This window comes from Oculina patagonica, chromosome 14 (assembly GCF_052425735.1).
Source record: "Oculina patagonica isolate OP01 chromosome 14, crgOcupat, whole genome shotgun sequence".
In the NCBI taxonomy this organism is placed as follows: Eukaryota; Metazoa; Cnidaria; class Anthozoa; order Scleractinia; family Oculinidae; genus Oculina; species Oculina patagonica.
In genome coordinates, this window is record NC_135771.1 from 9312552 (window position 1) to 9334388 (window position 21837).

At 38.6% G+C, this 21837-nt stretch overlaps 1 protein-coding gene and 1 long non-coding RNA gene across 5 annotated transcripts; both read right to left on the bottom strand.

The window, feature by feature from the left end:
• Window positions 1–6904: 6904 nt before the first annotated feature.
• On the bottom strand, window positions 6905–14108 carry LOC144637443 (uncharacterized). 4 transcript variants are annotated; one of them, XR_013567723.1, is made up of 5 exons: window positions 13982–14108; window positions 11880–11945; window positions 10971–11216; window positions 9350–9422; window positions 6905–7446 (listed from the first exon to the last, which is right to left on the bottom strand). It is a non-coding gene; the product is annotated as an uncharacterized LOC144637443 (long non-coding RNA). The 4 variants fall into 4 exon arrangements; XR_013567720.1 differs by having other exon boundaries at window positions 9340–9422; XR_013567722.1 differs by lacking the exon at window positions 9350–9422.
• A 15-nt stretch (window positions 14109–14123) lies between these two features.
• Window positions 14124–19360, bottom strand: LOC144637442 (uncharacterized). The gene has a single exon (XM_078496503.1). It carries the CDS (start codon window positions 19090–19092, stop codon window positions 14626–14628), a length of 4467 nt encoding a protein of 1488 aa, XP_078352629.1. The 5' UTR covers window positions 19093–19360; the 3' UTR covers window positions 14124–14625.
• Between the last annotated feature and the right edge of the window lie 2477 nt (window positions 19361–21837).

The following is a 21837-nucleotide window of genomic DNA, read 5'->3' on the forward strand; positions in this document are numbered from 1 at the left end:
CAAAGCAAGTAGCACGAAAAGTGGCCAAAAAAGCCGACTTTTTCATCACTTTGTTGTCCCAGTTTCCGTGATGAATTATTAACGTAACCGTACCTATTGTAAATAAATCAATTATAGTATAGCAGCGTCAACTTCTTAGATATTTGATTCTCTTATTAAACAAAACTCATCAAAGGATTACAAAATTTCATCAAAGGCTTGGTCATATAGCGGACGGCACAGCACACCATGCAATGTAGAGAATTTTGAATCTTCCTTTCTAAGAACATCAGCTCATCTTTCTCACTTTTTCTATTTTCTACCTTTTCTCCGCAGCATTGTTCCTTTGCCTATTTCCTGACCCTGATAACCTGTGGCATTTCACTTTTCTATCTCGAAATAAAAAAGTGGAATCCCACAGGTTATCAGGGTACTAAAAATCATCAAAAGCTTGTTTAAAAATGATCATTGCTGATAAGCCGGGCCGATACCGAATATGCGATACCACGAAAAGTAGTGATAATGAACTGGTATGTATATAGCTCTGATTTTTTAAAGAATAAAAGTACTTTTAGCTGGTACTGTTTAATAAGCTGTACAAGATAAAATCTAACTTTAAGTCTGTGAAGAAAACGTTAGTTAAACGACAATTCAGATGAAAGATACTGGGCAATACTTTCATGTGGTGCAGTTTATTATGCTGTACAAAGTGCCTAACGTTAAGGTCTAGATCTGTACGGATAGATGATTATTTTCACACGCCAAAAGTAAATCCCCCCCCCCCCCCCCCCCCTGGAAAGTGGACGTACAGTTTATTTCTTCTGGAGTTTCCAAAGTGAGCATTTTACGAAATAAATTAATGAGAAAACTTCTATTTCACTTCAAAAAACGGGTTAAGACTTATTTGCACAAAATTGCTTACTTAGTTGAAGGAAACCAACATAAAAACGACAAAAAACTGAGAATAAACAAGGATGTGCAACCAGTCTAAAAAACCAAAACCGTCATCTTTTTCATGTCTCGAAGTGACTAAAATCACTCAGTTTTGATTTCTATTTATTACTGCGTGAGGATATTCTGTAGTTTAAAGTTTCTTAAGTCCCTGGCATATCCAATACGTTGTAGTAATTCAGTGCCTTACCTACCCTTTAAAATTCGTTTGCACTAGAATTGCCTTGGAAATCCTGCGATATCTCCCCTAACACTGCTTGCGGTATTCCACGCGTTACCACAGGATTTCTGATGCAAAAAATCACTTCACAAAATTAGCTGCTTTATTCAAGGAAACCACAAATTAAATAATATTTTTCTAGGTCTCGGAGTGGCCGAGATCACTCAGTTTTGATTTCTATTTATTACAACGTGAGGATATCCTGGAGTCTTAAGTTTCTTAAGTCCCCAGCATATCCAATACGTTGCAGTAATTCTGTACCTTAACTATCATTTAAAATTTGTTTACTGTTGAAGTGCCTTGGAAATCCTGCGGTAATTCCTGTAAAACTGCTTACAGTATTTCATGCGTTACCTCTGGATTTCTGATGCAAAAAATCACTCCACGAAATTACTTACTTTTATTCAATGTAAAATGACGCATTTGTTCCCTTTCACATTTAAAACCAGATATCCGGGTAGTTTCTTTTGCTAATTATATAGCCGTCAGTAAATCCTATATTGTCAGCGCAGCTATTTTTCCTTAATTTCTGGGAACTGTCCAATTTGGGATTAAATTTGGATAGTTTCAATTAGGACTTTCAGGTAAAATTCACAATCTGTCCAATTTAAGAAAAATTGGACAGTTTCGTCTCAGCCAATCAAATCGAAGGAAAAACAACATGTGACGGATATTAGCCAATTAGCCCAAACCATAGCGTCAGCCCTGTAAACTTGTCCTGTTTTAGTCGACAATGGCGGAATTTTATAAGGCAAGTTTGCTACGTTTTTCTATTCCTTTTGAGGTTTTCAGCAATAGTAACAACAAAGAGAAATTTTCTACGTTGTCAGAAGAGGAGCTAGCTACACTAAGAAGCAAAAACCAAGAGCAAAACACCTCCAATAGTACAAAACTTGGCTGAACGTAAGTGCAGCGAAGTGAAGCAAGAAACCTTTTAGATATTCATCGCCATGAGCTAGATGCAATTCTTTGTCGTTTTTTGCTGAAATTCGAAATGAAAAGACGGCGATAAAGTACGAACGAAATAGTGGAAAGGAGTATGTCAGATTCAAGAAGTTGTAAAGCTATTCGGACACTTTGTTTACGACTTTAATTGATTGATGCAGTGTTTTCACTTACTTTGTAGCAAGCTTCGCAAACTCAGGTGAATAAAATTGCACTGTTTTGTTTAAGTTTTATTTGTGAAGACAATGCTCTGAGTGAGTTGCATGTACTGTGTTATGCCTACTATTGTTGAATGCTTTTCTCGTTCTGGACATAAGTTTATTGTTTACGCTGGATTGACTGACTACAAGCTATATAATTAATATGTAACCGGACTACATGCTTGTCCAATTTTGGAAATAATTAGATTCAAAAAATTCCTCTGACAGCCAAATTGGACTCGGCCTACGGCCTCGTCCAATTTTGGCTGCCCTCGGAATTTTTTTCATCAAATTATTTCCAAATTGGACAGCATGTAGTCCAATTACGTATACAAAGTGGCCACGCTACGTGCGCGCACGTAGCCACAAAACCAATTAACCAATCAACATTTAACCACCGCAAAATTCTGCGTATAAGCTCTGGGCTTATACAACTACGTAATGCGTTTTCAATGGGTTTATCAACGGGAGGGCTTATATCCGGGGAGCTTATAAGCTGAATAAAGAAAACGTTTTAAAATGAGCTACAGCAGCGTTGATCGGAATACGTTTTTCATTTGTATCTGGTTTTGAATTAAGCTTTCAACAACTCAACAAGTTTATTTCAATATTTGGAACGATACTGGAAGAAGGGGCTTAAATCCGGAGGGGTTTATAATGGGATGTATAGTATAGTTTATCACAACAAATAAAGAAAAGGAGTCCAATTTCCAAAGCGTCCGAATCTAAGAATTTTATATCGGGATATCTCATTGAATAGAACTGCAATCCATTACTTACAGGTCTGTCATTAAGACTGATCAACCATTTTATGAGATGACACATTAATAAAAGCGTTCACATGCGTCTTACGTGATTTCAAAACGTTGCGATTTTGCTGAAAACGAGCTCGTCATCCGCACGACAGGAACAGTGATTTTTATTTCATTGAAACTCAGCGCGCGCTTTAATGTTCTCACAGATCACGCGCGCTCCGTTTATTTAACGGCTAACACCATTAAACTGATCAGGGGAAAGAATTCCAGAAACGCCTGCACTTTTGTAATATTTTCAGCATTGGAAAAAATATTTTCAAACTAAACTCATCGTCAGCGGCGCTACACAGTATTAATTGTCATAATAAGGCAGCTCTTTATGACGTCAAAAGCTATTATGTCATTACGCTTTGTGACGTCACTTGCATTTGTCGTCTGGATTCAACGGTGGAGGTTAATTCGTTCAGCGAGAGAAGAAATTGTAAACTTGACTACAAGATGAAAAAAAAAAAATACATCCAGTCAGTATAACGGTACATGAGACCTCGAACACGAGCGAGCTCAGGAACGCCAAAAATGGAATCAGAAGTTGGAGTTTCTGATGTCCTGTATTGAACATGCCGTAGGACTCGGCAACATATGGCGCTTTCCATATCTGTGCTTCAAAAATGGCGGAGGTAACTTTGCCTAATGTAAATAATACGATGTTTATTAGTTTTAGAAGTCACGCGCTCTGCTGAAAAGGGGGTAGTTTAAAATTCCAAAATTTGACACAGATTTTTTGCATTGTTGAATTTGGTTCGCACAATTGTGCGAATCACCCAAAAAGCCTTGTAAACCTATCAAAACCAAAGGCAAAAATGGTCAGCCAATGGCAAGCGCGGAACTTTAATTTCTAACTGATGGCAAACACGAGAACTAACAAGCAGCGGTGCAGGAAAACAATATCGAAGCGGCACCGGTGGTAACGCGGGTAAAACATGGAACCAGAGACAAGTGTGGAAAATAGGCAACCGACAGTAAGTGCGCAGAAACAGTCACGCAGAAAGAGTCACGCAGAAACAGTCAAGCTCTGGCAAGCACTAAAATTAAGACAATATCGATATCCATTCCGATAGAAAGCGAAGAGAAACGAAAATCATTGGCAAGATCGGAGATACATATAGCATGTATTACTGAATTACCATCTAAGCGTGGGAGAACATTCAAACGACGGAAAGCGCGAAAAGAAATCCAATAGAGGGAAAACATGATTTCAGCAGCAAGCGTGGAAAAAAAATCAATCGGCGACAACTACGAAAAAAATATCTTTCTGCAAGTGCGAGGAAATATTTAAGTGGTCGGTGGCCGGTCAGAAAAGAAAAATTCCAAGCGCTGGCAACTGTGTGGACAACATCTAATTGACGAGCGAGAAAACAAATCCAAGCGTCCAAGCGCAAGCGCGAGAAGAAAAAACACATGACGCGCGCGCAATGCGGTTAACATTGCTCGTTCAAATAACAAGTTTTCCACGCGTATAATTACGCGATCTCGGCAGTTAGCGCTTAGTTTTTTAGCGGTTCAGTTACTGGTGAGTGGTCAGGGTTAGCTGTTTCGGCCGGGTTGTTCCAGTGTTTTTGGGATTAGAAAGTGTTCATAAAATTGGCTCTTGTTGCATTTAAATGACCCTAACATTTAGATGGCGTGTTTGTTCGCAGAGTTAAATTTGCTCAAATGACGATTTAAGAATTAAGCCATATAAAGATAGCTTAGCGGTTAGTACACGCTGACAAAAGAGGTCGGATCATTCTCAAATCGTAATATTAAGACGACGTAGAGTTGAAATATCCAAGATGTTGAACAAGGTGTAAGATGGAGCACATCTTAACCCAAAGCAAGTAGCACGAAAAGTGGCCAAAAAAGCCGACTTTTTCATCACTTTGTTGTCCCAGTTTCCGTGATGAATTATAAAATAAATAAATCAATTATAGTATAACAGCGTCAACTTATTAGATATTTGAGTTCTCATATTTCTCAAAACTCATCAAAGGATTACAAAATTTCATCAAAGGCTTGGTCATATAGCCGACGACACAGCGCACCGTGCAATGTAGAGAATTTTGAATCACCCTTTCTCAGAACATGCTCATCTTTCTCACTTTTTCTATTTTCTACCTTTTCTCCGCAGCATTGTTCTTTGGCCTATTTCCTGACCCTGATAACCTGTGGCATTTCACTTTTCTATCTCGAAATAAAAAAGTGGAATCCCACAGGTTATCAGGGTACTAAAAATCATCAAAAGCTTGTTTAAAAAATTATCATGAATCAGAGTGATCATGAACTGGTATATATATAGCTCTGATTTTTTAAAGAATAAAAGTACTTTTAGCTGGTACTGTTAAATAAGCTGTACAAGATAAAATCTAACTTTAAGTCTGTGAAGAAAACGTTAGTTAAACGACAATTCAGATGAAAGATACTGGGCAATACTTTCATGTGGTGCAGTTTATTATGCTGTACAAAGTGCCTAACGTTAAGGTCTAGATCTGTACGGATAGATGATTATTTTCACACGCCAAAAGTAAATCATCAGTTCCCCCCCCCCCCTCCCCCTGGAAAGTGGACGTACAGTTTATTTCTCTGGAGTTTCCAAAGTGAGCATTTTACGAAATAAATTAATGAGAAAACTTCTATTTCACTTCAAAAAACGGGTTAAGACTTATTTGCACAAAATTGCTTACTTAGTTGAAGGAAACCAACATAAAAACGACAAAAAACTGAGAATAAACAAGGATGTGCAACCAGTCTAAGAAACCAAAACCGTCATCTTTTTCATGTCTCGAAGTGACTAAAATCACTCAGTTTTGATTTCTATTTATTACTGCGTGAGGATATTCTGTAGTTTAAAGTTTCTTAAGTCCCTGGCATATCCAATACGTTGTAGTAATTCAGTGCCTTACCGTGCTACCCTTTAAAATTCGTTTGCACTAGAATTGCCTTGGAAATCCTGCGATATCTCCCCTAACACTGCTTGCGGTATTCCATGCGTTATAATAATAACAAGAAGCTTAAAGAAGCTTAAAACTGGGCGGGAAATGACGTCTACATTAGAGATATCACATTGTTTGTGTTGAAATGAATTGGCCTTTCAGTGTATCGGTTTGAGACACTTTGAAAGATAATTGTAAAGGTGTAATTGTGATTTTTCTGAATGCGTTCGTGTTCGTCCTGTAGCGAAATTTTGATGATATTAGTTACCTTCCGTCTGAAAAGACGATTCTTTTTGGACGGAGGTCATTTCGTATATTTTTGTATAGAAAGGACGTTTCGGTTGCCGGTAAGGTGCGGTTAGAGAAAGTTTGAAAAAGGGTTTTAAATGTTCTAAGTCATTTTCATCGACGCTTTGTCAAGTTATTCATGACGTCGTGAACTTCTTAGTGTATTATACAGGTCTATATATACATGTATGTCGGTACAACGTGAAAATGGTAGGTTTTTTGGCCGTGGTTATTCTGTATATTCGATTAATATAAGGAGTTGTTTCAAAGGGGTAAAGACGGTTGTGCAAGTCATACAGAAGAAATGGAAAAGTTACTTTTCGTTTGCTTGATGGTGAGTGTGGTTGCGAGCTTTATGTAGGTAATCGTTGGCTGGTTTAGGCGAGGGACAAAACGTGCGGTTGTGTGACTTGCTGGGAGAGAGACGCTTGTTTTTAGGTTTGTAAAAAAATTATGGGGAAGATGGATTATTATCATGGATTGTTGTCAAGCACAGTTAATGGCTAGAGTGTGAAATATTATGGAAATAGCAATATATAAGTAATATATTATATACAGAGTACAATCATTGCTTTTCATTGCAATCACCAGCTGTGAGTACAGTTCATTGAGATTTTTCATTTTAAATAAATAAAAAGTGTATTTCATTATGTAAGTCGAGTGATGTTTGGGCCGTGATGTTGTTAGACAAATCACATGGCTCTAGTTAACTTCAAGTGAGTTGCAGAATTTACAAACTGAAGACTTTTATCCCTGAAACAGAAGTACGCGATTGCGTATAGTTCGTGTGTCGATTAAGAACATTTTTATTTTAAAGCAGAAGGCAAATGGACTGAAGCCAGAAGTGTAATTCCTCTACAGATGTGAAGTATTAATAACTGCACGGCAGTTTGTTCTTTGGCTTTTTGTTTACTTTGTTTTATATTTTAGTTGCTTCGCGAGTGTGATGCATTACTCTGTAGAGGTGAAACGTCAGATCAGCTGATAAAGTTGAGTCAGAATCCTTGGGTTTTGTTTGAACTATAATCCTTCTTGATAATTGTGATATGGTTCTTTCTTGTGGATCCATTTCGTTAGTTGTTGCCTTTAATTCTTGTGTACTTGACTTGTTGTGAACCATGTATTTTCTTGCTCTGCAACTGAATAAAATGAGAAAAAAATTCTTTTTAAGTTTTAGAACGAAGATAACAAGATAAGTTAAGTTTGTAGGAGGCTAGTAAATTTCTTTAAGATGAAACCGGCTGACATTTAATATTTTGGTTATCAAGGACTGGATAGCAAATTGATTTTGTTAACAATAGTTAAGTGTCTGAGAATTATGTTGGAGATATAGAGACCTAGAGTTAAGGAATGGAATGGTGTTGTTGAAGGATAAAGTTCTGCGTTAGAGTATTCCAAATATGTGAGGCAGCGGTGTATGCGAGGCGAGGCAGTGAGGCATGGGAGGCGTGTAATCCAATAAAGGTACAGTAAAATAGAATAAAAAAGGGGACCAACACAAAAATCAAAAATCAAATAAAATGCGCAACAAAGCACCTGTCCATATATGTTTCCGATAAAAGAGTGTGTACTGTAAAGCAACATTTAGCCCTATTCAGTACTGTCATCTACCATAGGGGGGGAGGGGGCTTATATCCGGATGTTTTTTTGTTTCCATGTAGATGAGCTTATAACTAGACACGATTATAAGCAGGAGCACTTATAACCCTTATTTTTCGGTATGCGTTGATACTGTTGCATACACTGGTGCATCTAATATTAAGTTCCCAAGAAATTGTCAATTTACCGCAAAACTTCCCATACCTTTCACATCCTGATTGATATGCACGTAGCCACTAGTACTATCATCAGGTTACGGTATTTATTCGAATAAGCGCGGCACTGTTTATTATATTTTTTTGCGCCTCAAATGCAGCGCTTATTGGATCGCGAGTGTGGCGCTTATTAAAAAATTGGATGCGCTATCTGTATGGAAATTTTTTGGTGTCACCATTCGTCTACTCCCGGAACTTCCACAAAATGCCACTAAAATTGTAAGTAAGGCCTTCACAACGGAACTATGTATTGCAAGAATTCTGAATAGAGACCTTAATTAAGGTAATTCCCTTGAAATAGAACTGCTCATAGATTTCCAACCAAACTTTGCCAGTTGGTTGTTTACCTTAAGGGAAGTTAAATTTTGAAATAAATCAAAGATCTCTTCGAGATATCGACTTTTTTGCATGAAGTTAGTATGAGTAGAAGGTTTATCCTGGGCATTGTTGTTCGAACATATCATGGAAGAATGCAAACGTCTTTCAGTTCAAGCATTTTTTTTTATTTTCGCGGAGGAAATGCTGTATTTGTCAGTCGCGACGGCTGGGCACTTTCCAACTTTGGCTTGGTTAAAAATGGTAAACTGACGTTTGCCTTTAATCGAAATAGCCTTTGGGGATATACAAACAAGAGGAAAACATAACTGGCAACACGTGAACACAAGCAGATTTTAGCGAACAGATGAAATGCTTCCACACACAACAAGAAAAATTTTGTTCGAAACAACACAATGTGCTGCCCCCCTCCCCTCCATGGGTGGCCCCCATAGTAACAAAAATATCAATAACTTTGAGTCCAAATCAACATAACTTGATCTATTTATCATGCTGGAAAACACGGTGCAAAAACGTATTTTTCTTGGCGTTTACTGTCTTTTTATACCACAGCTTTGTGCATAACTTAATTCAAATTGCAGATTTTAGGAATGAAAAACTCCGTTAGCCTATAGCCTTCTCAGCCAGCAATCACTACCAAGGAGTTTATCAATTTCAAGTCTGAAGCGGCTTAACATAAGATTCCAAACTAACCTACAACAAAAATCGCACTTGACATCAGCTTCATACATCTATTTTTTTTTAATCAGAAAATAATATTTTGCTTAACTGAAGAAAAATGATCCATAACTCCCTCACAGAAGGAATTTTTCCTAAGACACCACCCCCCCCCCCCACCCCCAACCTGAGGGAACCCTCCGGAAATCCAATTTAGCTTCATACCTTTCCTTACCGTTTTGGCCTTTGAGACCCCTCCCATCACCAGGAATTCCCAATCCCTTCTGTGGAGGAAGTATTGACATTTTCTGTAAGCACAATTGAGAAATAAATTATAACATAAAACAGCCTTGCAATTAAATTCCGCACATGTGACCGGGAAATTTAAAGGCAACAGTTTACGCTGATATACTGCTAAATAATAGAGTGAGTAAAGCACTTTTAACATTTTGGTGTAATAGTTTAGTTCCACACTTCCAGTGGCAGTGAAAAAGCCAAACAATATTGGTTACCGTAATGATTCGATTTAGCGCCCTCCTTCCAATAAGCGCCCCCTTCCGAATAAGCGCCGCCCCCCCCCCTTCGAATGTGTTTTTTTGTCAATAAGTGCCCCTATTCCAATAAGAGCCTCTATTCTAATAAGTGCCCCATTGTTATGAGCCTCTATTCTAATAACCCCCCCTATTGTGGATAACCACCCCTATTGAAGTCATCGTTGCATTCTTGTTTCCAAAAGGATTGCGCCCTCTGGGGACGAAAATGTCATCAATGTGGAATAGATAGTAAACTCACGAACATTCACCGTACGGAACATGTGTGTATTTACTGCTAAAATAAACAATTCTTTTAAAAGTAACTGAACTTTCAACAATTTGTTACTGACAGTTTCTGTTATTGTTAGTTATTTCAATATATATAATTTAAGTTTTGTTTTGAACGTTTGGTTTTTTCTCAAAAAATTAAATAAGTGCTCTGTCTCAATAAGCGCCCTTCCATGAGGTGCCAAAAGTAAATAAGCCCCCCCCCCCCCCCCGGGTGCTAAATCGAATCATTTCGGAAATACTATTAGCTGTGCACTTATGAGTTATGCAGGTGCACTGACATGAAAAGTGTATGCCAAAGCATCAACCGATTCATATCTAACCATAAAGTACTGCCGTCAATCTGTAGAAATTGTCCAACAGTTCATCGGCTTATTTGAACATAATACATATGGCAAATCTGCCATATAAATGCATTTATTAATCATTATTAGCTGTTTTGATGTTATCTGCTCACTCACAAGAATTGTGATAGCTGTCATTTGCATACTGTAGTGAAGCAAGTAATTAACTAAGACACCTTTCAATACTAGTAGAGAGGCTAATTTCTGTATTCTGAAGCTTGAATATCAAGTTAATAAATCATTAAAATGATTTATTAACTTGATATTCAATAGTTAAAATTTTTAATGACCTTGACAATTGTAGTTAACACACCACAAGGTCAAATTATTTAAACAGCAAAGACACAGAAGCACCATTTATCCCATTGACCTCAATAAAAAAAAATCGATTCAGCACTTGAAAATATTCAGTATAATTATTTATAAGGTGGTCAAGGCATGTCATTATCAACTTCACTGGTTTTGATCAGACGGACTAACTAAATGGTGAACTTCACTTCCATTTCATCTCTCCCTTCAGGATATCACCTCCATATGATTGACAGCAATAATAATATTAATAAATAAAATATACCAGAAGATATATCATGTTAATTAATAAGTGTTGGATACATGAAAAAGTTAAAAAAACTTGTATTGAAAATAATTAACTGGTTAGTAACAGCATACAATAACTGCTAGTAACACTTACCTGTTCTCCATTTTAAATAACGTTCCGGATAACAACTTTTCCATGTGGAGCAACATGCCTGTGCTGTAAAGCCAAAATCTCTGTTAGCCATTGCCAACCCCATCGCCTTTATCTTCACATAAAAAGCAACCTTTTTCTCCCTTCATGTGAGCTAATACAGCCTTTCCAGATTTAGGTATGCAGATGATAGCAGCAGTGTTCCTTGCACCACTTTGTTCCCATCAGTTGTTGAAACTATTATAACTCCTTAAATAAACAAAAACAAAATTGAGTTATTGAAAAAACTTTTCAGTAATTTTACTTAATCAAAAAACAATAATAATGGGCCAAGTCCATTACCACCACCCCATTAATACAATCACCTACCTATAATATAATATAGCCCCTTCAAGTTGACCTGAGCAAATGCTCAGTACCAGTCATTTTCTTGTTTAAAGAACACCTAGCTTTAATATTGTCACCTTGTGGCTCATTGGTGGCCACATGAATGGAATTACAATGTATTTATGATGAATGAGATGACTACATTGAATATATCAAAATCAAATGACAACACTACAGTGTATTGATTCTGTTGTTATCTAAGACAGCTAATTAATATATCTTTTTTGCCTGATCATGTGGAATTACCACTTCAGATAATATGCGTAGAGACCTAGAATTAGATGGGATTCCAGCTAAGATCCTACCTAGAACTAGTTAGGATCCCAGGTGGGATCCACCCTGGGATCAATGCACAGCTAAAATTCCATGTGGAATATTAGCAGCAGGTGTCTCGAGTGGGATCCCACCTGGAGTAATTAGCAGGATCCTACGTGACACCCCACCCAGGTCATTTTAGAATCCTTTAGGCAGCATCCCACGTGGGATGAACATACAGCAACCCAAGAAGGACTCACACAATCTCACCTTGCATTTTTACGTGAGTTCACCTGTCAAATATTCTTTTTAAATTTTCACAAGTCCAAATAACACCTTTAAAAAAACAAACGATTAAGTATAGTAAATACTTGAAAGCACCACAATTGAGAAGGTAAGATAAAGAATTCATTTCACAGCTACCAACAATGTTATCATCCCTTATCCAGGGCTGTCATTAAGGGCTGTAACCCGTAACACCTGTTACGGCTGATCATGAGCTCACTCAATGTTACAGGTAAACATTTTGATTGGTGTTACTTTACAAGTTGCATTCAGAATGAAATGCTACAGGTGATAACTTCAATGTCTGGCTGCATAAAAACGTAATGACAGTCCTGCAAGTTATCGTCATCCACCTTTACACTTGATTGGTATAAGTATTTTACAAATTAAAGGAGTTCCATGGTGGGAGAACATAAGAGGCAGGGGAGTCCCCCCACTCACTTTTCTCCCAGGTACTGTACCTGGGATTTTACTTTCTTTCACTTGCATAACAAGTGAATGGCCTGCTAATGCCTGAGGGGAAGGGAGGAAAAAAATCACTGGTCACAGTGCATACAAACAAAACAACACTAAACAAGGAACCCACTAAATGCAGTTAATTTTTCCACACACAAGTACTATGTATACACATGAACACAACACCAAAAAACCTTGCTGTAGTGATCTACAATTTACAGTTCTGTGATACCCATATTTTGAACGACGACTTCCACCGGGTTAGTAAAGACAGTCTATTATAAGGGGTCATAGAGCAGGTCGTCACAAAAGTGCGAGGCAGCAAGGTGTGCGATCGATTCTAGTATTTAGCCAGCTAAATAGCAGATCAGTTAGCTTAAATATAGCACTCCGATTAACCTTTTCATTTGGAGTAGGGATTTTTACCTCATATATACGTCGCTGCCATGCCTCACACGCCTTGCTGCTTGCACATGAGGGCCTGTTTACATATAGTTCCAGAATGACTTATATTTCGTAACAAGTGCAGAATGAAGTTCGTTGACTGCATACATTCCACATGACATAATCGACCAGCTCAACCAAAGTCGTTTTCACGTGCGTAGTTTTCACTCAAGATCAAAACAAGATGGCGCATGTTTTGCGCAAACATGTTATTTTTAATGCTCATGATGGCTATATCTGCAATTTTAACAAGCAATTTGACCATAGGGCTGCTTCTTCGGGCTAAAGAGTAAACGCTATAATTTACATTTTTTTGCTCTGAGTTCAAACTGTGACCTCTGTATGTGGTTTCACAAGATGCGGTTTCATCTCGGAATCAAATTCATTTAAAAACCGGAATGAACTAATTCGGGAATGACTTGACTTTTGTCTTGGTATCATGTAAACAGATAGAGTGAAATATATCAGGATGGGATTAACTTGTTCCGGAATGAGTCATTCATGAATCATGTAAACAGGCCCTAAAACTATAACACAGCAGCAAACCGCCAGGTTTTTTTCTTTTTAAAGAACAAATTGCTTGTATCGGTGTATGACCAATATTCAATAGGCTATCGGTTTTTAAACAACTTCATTCCATTTCGTAGCAGATCTATATGTAGCGACTATAATGGGAGCATGCACCATCATGAACTTAGGCAACTATTTTTTGCCATGCAATATCAGCTTCATGCAGTTTCAAAAATTATTTCCGTTTTGGACGTTTTGTAGCAAGTTCCCCGAGCTTATAAACAGATTTGAAGCAAACGGATATCAGCAACAATTAACCCTCTTTATCTTCATATCACCTTCAATGTTGCACACAGTAGCCAAAATAACTTTGCCTCCAAAAAGCGAACAAAGGGTAAAAGAAATATGTTAAGCTTATTTCAGTAATTTTCTGGCCAAACAAAACCAGATCTAGCAAACACAGCCAAAAACGTAAACCACGCATTTCTTCCAAAAATATACATAATGCAATGCCGATAAAATGCTCTTAAAGAACCAAAAACAATAACCCGACGACCATTGCTTTGAGTATTCTTACTTCAGATCGCCGGTCCAAAATCAAAGCGAAAGCTGGCAATAAAGGTCAATAAAAACATAGGAACGCGCAAACTACATTCTATTATAAACACACGTCATACCTGAACTCGTCTCTCATCACCGTCTGCCTTCAGTGCACAGCCTATATAATTCAACCTCCTCTCACAAGAAATTCTTCCTGTCATCCTTACAATATTCCTTTTCGGTTCATTTGGATTCCAAACGCACATTCAGGTAGTCCAGTCAATATATTGATAAGACCCATCACAAATTGCAACAGAATTTATTTCTTCACTATCCATCTCAGAAAAGTGTCCCGATCAACATATCAAAAGTCTAGAAAAATCTACGAAGGGGAAGTGACTTAATTTTTTACTTATACATCATACCGCTATTGGTACAGCATGAAAACAAGGCTACATACAATAACCTACTCTTAGATGTATTTCTTTTATCGCAAATTTACTAATGTCATTCAAACAAGAAAGATAATGATCCAGACATCCTCACAAGTTCTAATTCAACTGGGTAGGACAAATGAATCACGAATTATAATCCTTTTGCCTAGTACTTTTCTAATTTTACAAATAAGCCTTTAAAAATCAGCATGACAACAAGACTAAATACAAAACAACTTTCCTCATTTACTTTTCATTGATGGAAACATCACCGGCTTAATTGAAATAAAGTAAAGCTATAATCTAGACACCTTAGCAGACAGTGTCAATTGGGAAGGATGCATGAATCAAACATCATCATCATCGTCATCAACTTCACTTTCACAGTCATCCGGCTGGACAGAGTTGGTGCAACCTGAGCCTCTACACTGACCACAAGCAGCTGAACACTCTAGGTTGTGTTTTCTGCAGGTACATCTAAGGCTGCTGCAGTCTGTGGAGCAGTTGCATCTCACAATTTGAAGGAGGGCTTGAGGTGCTGGAGGTAAGTGTGTCATGATAGGAAGAAGTAATCTTTCACTGACCTTCCATCCCCATTCTTCTGCTGACATGGTTTCTCCAACCCCCTTCCACTGTTGGACTTGAATGTACACACGTAGGCTGTGATATCTCGCTGCTGCTGATGTAGGAGGTAAGCTCTGTGGCTGAACTTGCGAAGTGTTGGTGGCTACCTTTTCGCAGTACCGTCGGTATCGAAGAGAATCCAGTCCTTCGTCAGACTTGCCATTGTAAACACAAACCAGTGCCTTTTCACCCGCTGCGACAACATCCTTCTTGGAGGCAGATGTGTTGTTGAACACTTGTGCTTGATCTCGAAAATGCTGGCTGGCGAAGAACTTCTTCAGTGAGACGCCCTTACCAATACCATAGAGGCGAGAAGTGGTATCAGATCCAAGGATTGCATGGATGAACAACATGTTGCTGCATACCTCTTCACCAAGCGTCTCCTTCACCACTTTCATGTTCCAGACCCGCCGTTTTATCGAATTGGCCTTTGGCTCCGGCTGAAAGAATAACTCAAATGCATCCAATTCCGTGTGATAGCACAATAGGATAAGAAGATCGGTGTCATCCCCGACAAGCACGGTGTTTATCCTTCTTGCGCTTTCCACAGATGTCTGTACTATGAGGAGATCAGCATCTGCTTGGGAGTGATGTGTTTGGCAATTTCTCTTCTGCAGATAGCTGCTCAGCATATTGATGAAGGATTGCTTGTTGCTTGAATTTGACAGGAACTGATCTTTCTTCATGGTAACTTTCATATCATCAGAAAATGTGACGGTTGTCCCTGTTTTCCCTCCTGCTCGCCTCTGCTGTGTCATATCCTTTGTGGAACTGCTAGTGTAACCATCAAAGACAACAATTGCCGCACCATACTTCCGAGTCACGTAGTTGCAGTACAAATCACAGATGTCCCTATATGTAGGGAATCCGCGTGGCCACGGGATGCGATGAAGAAGCGCACCACCATCCAACACATATTGGACTTCACCGGTTGGCCCAGCAGGATCGGAAGGAAGCTTGGCCCAGATAGCATCTGCTAGTACTGGCTTTTGTGGCTGAAGCAGCATGAACGAGGAATCAAACAGAGCTGTTGGATAGCTGCATAGCTCATGCTGGAACATGGCTTCCATGTCATCCAGTGATTTACTGGCAATTATTAGACGCTGAAACAACAGCTGCGGATCCACCTGGATCTTCTCTCCATCAATTTTAACAGATGACTTTGTGCTAAGTGTGATGACCTGATTACTTCTTTTAAACTTGAATTCCACAGCTGATTTTCCTGTCATGGATTCTAAGATGGTCTGTCCAATCTCCTTAGCATTTTCCACATTCACGGAACTGTCAGCATGGACGCCATTCATGATGTTCATCAGATCTTGATGAGGTGTGAAAGGGTTTCTTTCTGCTAGAGAAAAGAGCAAACTCTGGGTGTCCTTCATGTCGCGGGCTTGCCTAGACTTGGTCATATCCTTGTTCTGTTCTCCTGTGCTGTAACTTACACCTGTGAGGTCCAACATGACACGATTCATCTCAGCACAGGCAGGCATGGAGAGCAACCAAGTTAGTCGCTGTCTTTCCGTCATCCCACGTCCTCTTGTAAGACCACCACTTGTCTTAACGCTTCTCATTAGCACTTGCTCAATCACAAGATCTGTCGAGAGTCCTGCCCACATGCGGTTGCTTCTTCTAACTACATGGAACCCAGCTTCAAATTTCCTGTATACATCTGGATGTTCACTCTCAAGGCTGTTCATTGATTGCAAGTACAATCTGGCACATTTAGCATACAGATTGTGCCCTGAGGCAGCCAGATAGGGAAGCATCTCTGACAAAGCTTGTAGATGGAGTCTCCAATTACCGGTTCGCTCAGCCTTTATGAACATGCGAAGGATGTCTACCATATCCATATACTGCAGCCAGAGCGATGCTGTGCGGTCGTCCTTCATGAAATCCCTCTGTTGTTGGAGATGGCCTTTTATCCTGTCTAGAACATCAGCTGCACTGATTTCTTCTGCTGACTTTTTTTTGTTCATTAACTCATCATACAGGGCACGAGCTTCCTGAAGGTCAGGATTCTGTCTGGGATCTGCAGTAGATGGCGTGTTTGATGCAACATCTTCATCTTCATCTTCATCTTCAGCTGCCGCTGACTCATTTGGTGTATCTTGCATTCCTGGAATGGGAACTGTAAGAGCTTTGGATAGCAAGAGTGTGTTAAGAGCTGCATCTACAAGAAGATGTGCACGCACTGCTCGAGCGATAGCTTTACCAGTAAAGATGTGCTCCACTGCGTTTGGTGCATAAATCATCTCTAAAAGCTCTTTTAATCCAGATCCTGCCATGAGATTGCCAATGCAGCCGAGAAAACTCATCTCAGTATGGAATCCACCAAGACGCAGGACTATTTCACGAAGGTCACTTCCCAGAGGTTCAGACATAATGATTGTCAAAGCCTTCCACCACAGTGGTTGATCAAAAGTAATAATTGGTGTTACGTTATGCTTGCGTGCATGTTCAGTTACAAACTTCAATGTGGAGAAGATGCAAGTAGGGTCACTTGAACTCATGTCAATCATTGGGAGGAATGTCACAGAGGACTGACCTGGGTGGTTACCACGATGAACAAACTGCATCATACCAGACCAAGCTGGTCTAGAGAAACCAAATAAGAGTGACGTCTTCCATAGAATATCAAGATTGGCTGTTGGATCGCGGGCTTTCTGGATGACTATGTCATTGTACTTGATCTCTATTTCCTGGCTTGCTAAGCCCTGGTGCTGTATTTGGATGCATCCTGCTGTGGAAATATCTTCTGCATTAACTCGTCTCCTTGGAACAAGTTGGCTCTGCGTTGTTCCAGGGGTAGCAGCGGCTATGATCCCCATGCCATGGAACGTATCGTTGCCGTCCAAGGTTCTTATGTTGTGATCAACATTATCTGCAACATATTGAACAAACTCGGAAGTATGGCTGGGAATATCAGTTCCTTGATTTACAGCTGCATTTTGTCCAAACTTCTGCACTTCTTGATAAGAACAACAAAATCCATGGCGGTGGAGGGAGTCAACAAGGAAACGTGATGCAAAATGATGATGAAGCTGTACAGCCACTCCAACCTGAAGTGGTGCAAGTAGAACTCGAGGGCGGGCTGCTTGCATCATGGCTTGTCCAATAGATGCCAATTTAAGGCCGACATCTTTTCCTGCCAGGATCCCTTCTAAAAAAAGCTTGAGAGAGGCAGGAAGGAAGTTGAGGCATTTCTCTTCAGTTTCAATTTCATTTACGGTGGGATAGTGCTCATTTGAAGTGTCTACTAACTTGATGTCATTCTTAATGAGCTTGGCAGCAGTTTCTATGATGTATTGTTTTTCCTGTTCAGGATGATCCTTTTGATGAGCATGAAATTCTTGAAGAACAGTCTCTGCTGTGCTCCTGAACGTGACTACATTAGCCCTTCCATTTAATTCAGTGATTATTATTTGATCACCAAAGTGCTCCTTGATCTTTGCCTTCATGTGTGTATGGCCATACGCTGTGCTTTCCGAGTCCGCCATAAAATCATTCATTAAGTCAATAAGGTCACTCACACTAATCTGCTCATCGTCATTTTCTTGAAGAAACCTTGCTACTCGCAGGAACGCATCCGTTCTTTCCTCATCTTGCGGACGGCCAACTTTTTTCTTCTTGTGCGTAGGTTCATCAGTCACAAACTTCTTTGGAATTTGCTTCCCTGTGCGGAAATTGACACTACATGTCTGATGATACACTGCATCAGCGGAAGGTAAATCATGTACATGCATAATTCTGGCCTGTACAATGTCACTCCATGCATCTTGTCTTTCACAACATGTCGCCAATATAGTATCCTTAATGTCTAGGGTTGTTACATTAAATACCTCTTTTTTATTCCCTTGCTCCCCAACATTGACAGGCGTTCCACAAAAAAAGCAATCACCGCTGAAACTGAAGCTCTTTTCCGCTGAACGGCGTTTGGAGTGGGAAATACTCGTGTCTGGGGTTTGGGCGGCCTCTCTTTTAGCTTGGGCTATTTTGTTAGGGTTGCAATGGATTTTGCGGCAATATTGGTGAACTTGTTGCCCAGGTACGGTGCAGATAGTACTATCATTACGCTCTAAACTTGCTCTGTTAACACTTGCACTGCCTTTCTCTCCTAGCGTAACTATAGCGGAGTCAGGCCCTTGGTCGAGTGGCTCTTTACAGATTATGCAATTGGGTTTTCCATCCATCACAGATTGTGTTTAAGATTATCTGAAATCATAAATATTCCAAGATTGATTGAACTAATAATGCTTCAGCAAGTCTAGTTACAACACTGAATTTGAAATCCGAGTCTGTTCTTGCCGTCATAAATTTGCTTTATCAAATTTACCTACGTTTTTAAGTAAAAAATATACTTATAGGTCACCAAAATACTTCACTTCAATCACTTCTTTTGTACATTTATAAGTTTAAAATACCTGTTATAACCAAATTATTGTTGCAATTACAATCTTGCACAGCATATAAACAATGTAAACTAAAATAATTGAAGTTCTTGTACATTTTAAAACCATTTTTATACTAAAATAGTTTCACGAACTCAGGAAAAAATATGGTGTTTTGTGGCTTGAGCCCGAACTGAAGTGCCTACATTGTCTCTATTGTTATCTTAATATGATAAGTTAACTGCGAAATAGGGCTATTATACAGCTTGTCCTGGCCAATAGTCATCACATTTCATGAATTAGAAGAATAAACGATTCAAATTCACATTATGCTTACAATTTATATCATTATAAGTGCAGAAAATTGTTGTATTTAAACTGCTAACAAGCTTACGAACTTACATACACTGTAGTGAAACCAAAAATATAATTCTAATTTTCTCTGCGAAAAAGTTATTTAATTTGCAAATGTGTGTTTTATTGTGCTTAACATTCTATTCAAATCACCAATCAATATTTAAAACATTGAAAAGCAAGTCAAAACAAGTAATAAAAGGACTCACCTGTACACAGCAAATCCCACGTGGAGGCGGCCATATTGAATTGAGCCTGCAGTAACTACTGGTCTGCGGTTATTATTTTTAAACGGTCTCAAAATGTTAAGACAATAGTTTTCAATCAATAAAGATAATTACAAGGTTTTCCTAACGTTCTGATTTATGTAACAGCCTGTAAAAGATAACTGTTTATATAGCCTCGTTTTCATGTTCAGCATCAGGGTATCCATATAAATAATATATTTTTCTCCCCTTGTTCTCCTTAGATTGTTCTAGACTTTTGATATATTGTAGAGGATATATTTCTGGTTATAAAACCGTAGAGAAACTTTCTGTTGCAATTAGTGATAGGTTGACCACTTTTATTCGCTAAAATGCTTGGACTAAGGCTGCAACTCGCCATTCTCGTCCCCAGAGTCCACGATTCCTCTAGTCTCCACCGGTCAAATATGTCCGCTATTATTCAAAATGGCGTTTTTTGAACAACTTTTTCAATCTTTTCGTCCCGAAAACTTCGCATTCACCTGCTTCCTCCCCTGTCATCCAACTCATTCCTAGCGTTCCTCCTAATTCTACACAACATAACATGACGTCTCTCCTTTTACTTCAAAATATACGCAAAAAACAAAACCCTCATTAACGAAACAACAGGGAGAATGAGGTATAAATTGTATAATGAGGTACCGAATCTATGAACTGGACTAAACGCCCAGTTAATAATAATAATAATAATAATAATAATAATAATAATAATAATAATAATAATAATAATAATAATAATAAGAACTTTATTTAAGTGTCTAGTCTTCTAGCTAGCCTTAAGCTTACTAATCGGGGACACTGTTTAAACTAAAATATAATATAAGTACAAAAACGATTCTGGTCTATTTACATTAAATTATGCGTTACTACAGGATTTCTGATGCAAAAAATCACTTCACAAAATTAGCTGCTTTATTTAAGGAAACCACAAATTAAATAATATTTTCTAGGTCTCGGAGTGGCCGAGATCACTCAGTTTTGATTTCTATTTATTACAACGTGAGGATATCCTGGAGTCTTAAGTTTCTTAAGTCCCCAGCATATCCAATACGTTGCAGTAATTCTGTACCTTAACTATCATTTAAAATTTGTTTACTGTTGAAGTGCCCTGGAAATCCTGCGGTAATTCCTGTAACACTGCTTGTAAAATTCATTAACTATTCATGAGGGTGCAAACCAATCCCAGCACTGTATTCAGATCACATGTACACAACTGTAAACCCCAATACAAATAAAACAATAGAATTAACTTTTGATACAAACTCCTGCTCAGCTAATTAGTATTCATTAACTTTTGATACAGATCTCTACTGATTCGCATAACAAAACTTTGCATTCAATTTATTGTTTTCATTTCACAAGTAGAATAAAATATTCGCGTCCGATCTGTATGGCCGTTTACAATCTGACTCGTCCCCAGTCGTCTCTCAGTCTCGCCTATTAATCATGATTCCCTCCGTTTTTAGTTTGACCCAGTTTCCCTCGACAGAGGAGAGACAGAACAGACGACTGGGGACGAGTCAGGTTTACAATGGCTCGCCTATCGGCTCGCCATTGTAAACGCCCATACAGATCTCCCGCTCATATTTTATCTACTACTTACAGTATTTCATGCATTACCTCTGGATTTCTGATGCAAAAAATCACTCCACGAAATTACTTACTTTATTGAAGGAAACCACAAATAACATTTTGTGTGTTTCTAGGTATCGGAGTGGCCAAAATAACTCAGTTGTGATTACTTTATTACAACGTGAGAATATCCTGGAGTCTTAAGTTTCTTGAGTCCCCAGCAGAAGTGCCTTGGAAATCCTGCGGTAATTCCTGTAAAACTGCTTACAGTATTTCATGCGTTACCTCTGGATTTCTGATGCAAAAAATCACTCCACGCAATTACTTACTTTATTGAAGGAAACCACAAATAACTGAACATTTTGTGTGTTTCTAG

Excerpts from the sequence above, each read along its gene's own strand:
- LOC144637442 (XM_078496503.1), bottom strand. The coding sequence starts at position 19,092 with ATGGATGGAAAACCCAATTGCATAATCTGTAAAGAGCCACTCGACCAA.